General features: G+C 36.8%; 1 protein-coding gene across 2 annotated transcripts; it reads right to left on the bottom strand.

Annotated features, from left to right (window-relative positions):
• Positions 1–202: 202 nt before the first annotated feature.
• Positions 203–2,676, bottom strand: gnpda1 (glucosamine-6-phosphate deaminase 1). 2 transcript variants are annotated; one of them, XM_051649228.1, is made up of 8 exons: positions 2,605–2,622; positions 2,397–2,517; positions 2,129–2,284; positions 1,922–2,023; positions 1,637–1,819; positions 1,298–1,482; positions 666–840; positions 203–510 (listed from the first exon to the last, which is right to left on the bottom strand). In XM_051649228.1, the coding sequence occupies exons 2-8, from the start codon at positions 2,398–2,400 to the stop codon at positions 470–472; spliced, it is 846 nt and encodes a 281-aa protein (XP_051505188.1). In that variant the 5' UTR covers positions 2,401–2,517; positions 2,605–2,622; the 3' UTR covers positions 203–469. The 2 variants fall into 2 exon arrangements, with proteins under 2 accessions (XP_051505188.1, XP_051505189.1); XM_051649229.1 differs by lacking the exon at positions 2,397–2,517 and having other exon boundaries at positions 2,605–2,676.
• Between the last annotated feature and the right edge of the window lie 360 nt (positions 2,677–3,036).

Raw genomic sequence — 3,036 nt, 5'->3', positions numbered from 1 at the left:
CAATTAACGTATACAAGAAATGTTTGTATGGCGCTTTAATTACACAATAGCTAACACCTCTTTAATCTTAAAAAAATGTTGTTGTGCAGATGTTAATGTTGCAAACATATGCCATCTTTGTCTATACAATCAATCCATAAAATATATTTGCAGTTCTTGTTGTTCTATGTATTCGCTTTTTATTTACTGAATAGTCAACAGAAAAATATATATAGTTTTTTATTTGGTCACATTTGAGACAGTGGGATTACCAATCGATTATAATATGATCACATTCTAATTAAATGTCAAGTATTTAGAGGTTTACTTAAAAAAAAAAAAACAAAAAAAAAACATTAGGCAATAGAAAATACAACAACAAAAAAATAGGAACTGAAAAAAGAGAATAATTTTTGGAATACTTAACTACATATTGGTTTTATTAGCTTCGCTCAACAAAATAGGAGTGTTCATTCTTGTCAGAATCAATCTATAGCTCTTCCACCATCTTATTGTGCACATGCATCATGCCTACAAAGACAAAAAAAAAAAAAAAGAGTCATCAACAAATAAATTATCAAATTTTCTACACATTATTTAATGCATTCACTCCCACGTTCCCCCAAGAGAAAGAGACAGAGAAAGAGATCACTGAACCATGTAAAACTAACACGAGTTTTCATTACCTTTGAAATACTTGACCGTTTTGACCCTCAGCTCATGTGTGGCATCTTCATCACACACAAACACAGTCTGGGGGTGTTGCTGGAATGCAGACACAGTCCACATGTGATTCACTCCTTCTTCTATGGCTTTGTAGAGGGCAAATGCTTTATGGGCACCGGTGATTAGGATCATGACCTAAAAATGTAACACAATAATATTATATGTCTCAGATCTGCCCACAACTGAAATGTTTGACATTGGTGATGTTTTTTTTTTTTTTTAATCTGTTGCTATTTAACAGAGACGACCAAGAACACTGTCCCAGGCCCTGTGATGAGGGGGACCCAAAAATGTGTGGGGGCTGGGGCTCACCCATATAATTTTGTCCCAGGCCTTTTAAATTCAAGAGATGGCCCTGGATGAATTTTACAAGTCCCCCATGTTTACTTAAATGTGAAAGTAAACACTGTATGCAGTTGTTTTTGCAAATTAGACTGTAAATCCTACAATACAAGAATTGTTCGAAGCTTAACAGAAATATGTAATTAGTATGGAAAATAAAGATGACTCATCTTATAGCAACAGCAATAGGCAGAGATGACATTTATAAAAGTAATGAAGGTACATTAAGAAAAGTGCATGAAAAGTCTACCTCCCGAGCATCCATTACTGTGCCAACCCCAACCGTAAGGGCCATGGTGGGAACTTTAGAGAGATCTCCATCAAAGAAACGTGCATTAGCCAGGATTGTGTCCATAGCCAAGGTCTTCACACGGGTTCGGGACACAAGACTAGAGCCAGGCTCATTAAAAGCGATGTGACCGTCAGGTCCAATACCTGCAACATGAATAAAGGGCTAACTGAGAGTGATATTTCATTGTTGTTTAATAGCGGCTTACCAAAATGACACAATCTATCTACTGTGCCACATTAAACCCATTGTAGTGCTTTATCAAATAACTACAGGCCAAAGTTCAATCTACTTTCTTACCGCCAACAAAAAGTTCAATTCCTCCTGCCGCTTTGATCTTGGCTTCAAAGTCCTGACATTCTTCCTCTAGATTAGCTGCATTGCCATCCAAGATATGAGCATTCTCTGCTCGGATGTCAATGTGCTTGAAGAAGCTGTTCCACATGAATGAATGGTAACTTTCAGGATGGTCTCTAGGAAGTCCTGTAAGGACAACGAACACTTGTAGTTAGTTCAGTGTTATAACTAAGTATATGGCAGCTGCTTCAACCCTTGATCCCGAAACATAAATGACTAGGCACATACCTACGTACTCATCCATATTAAATGTTTTCACATATTGAAAAGATATTTCCCCCTTTTTGTGATACTCAATCAGTTTCTTGTAACATCCAAGTGGAGTGCTTCCTGCAATACACATATTGTACAAAGAGCAAAAATGATCATAGATCTATATTTAAAGTGAAACTGTTCATGCAATAGTACACATTTACATTTTTATAATAACCCTACCTGTTGGAAGCCCCATGGTGAAAAATCTGTCAGGACCTGGATTAAACTTTCTTATTCTGTTCCTGATGTATCTGGCTGCCCATTCGCTGACCTGGTCATAGTCATTGGTTATGATGAGTTTCATTGTGTCTGAGCGAAGTGAGAAGGCGAAGCGACCTGGAAACGCATAATGGAGAAAGTTTTGTTTATATAAACTACAGTTCTGCCTTCTGCAGACTTTAGCCCCTATTATCGTTATACTGAGGCGGAAGTATTATGCTTAACCAACCCATATATTTCGCTGGTGCTCAGTAGTTGTTGGAATCATCTCGTCAACAATGCTCGCGACACGTCAGACTATTGAACGCTCCTATTATAATCAATGACTGTCTACTGTAAGGCAAATGTGACTAGAAAAAAATGTCGTTTTATTATCTTTACATTGGAAATGCATCAGGACACAAGGGTTTATCTTCTTGAGTTTTTTAAACACTTACCGTTACATGTGTTTGGAAGTTACTGTATCTCTTCCAGCACCGCAGGGCAGGACAGAGGAACACGATCATGTGATTCAGAGGAAATGTTGCAGAGTTTGCAGAACTCATCGGATTTGAAGGGCCCAGAATGTTAATAAAAAAATAATAATAATAATTAAAAAAAAAAACTTGCCATGTTTGAATTGGGCAATTTTGTAATATATATTTTTAAAGTTGCCTAAAAAAAAAATTTTTAGCTAAAGCGTAACATTTGAAAACTTCCAGTATTTATTTTAAATAAAATATCTGTTAGGTAAATACGACGAAATGTATGTGATTGGTGTTAAAAGGAAATGTGGAGTTTGTAGATTCTTTAAAGGGCCGTTCACACCGAACGCTGTTTTTCAATGTAAACATGCGCTTGGCTTGACGGACGTACGCCACGTCTCGCTG

Source organism: Myxocyprinus asiaticus, chromosome 22, assembly GCF_019703515.2.
Source record: "Myxocyprinus asiaticus isolate MX2 ecotype Aquarium Trade chromosome 22, UBuf_Myxa_2, whole genome shotgun sequence".
Lineage (NCBI taxonomy): Eukaryota > Metazoa > Chordata > Actinopteri > Cypriniformes > Catostomidae > Myxocyprinus > Myxocyprinus asiaticus.
This window is presented reverse-complemented; position numbering and strand designations above follow the sequence as displayed.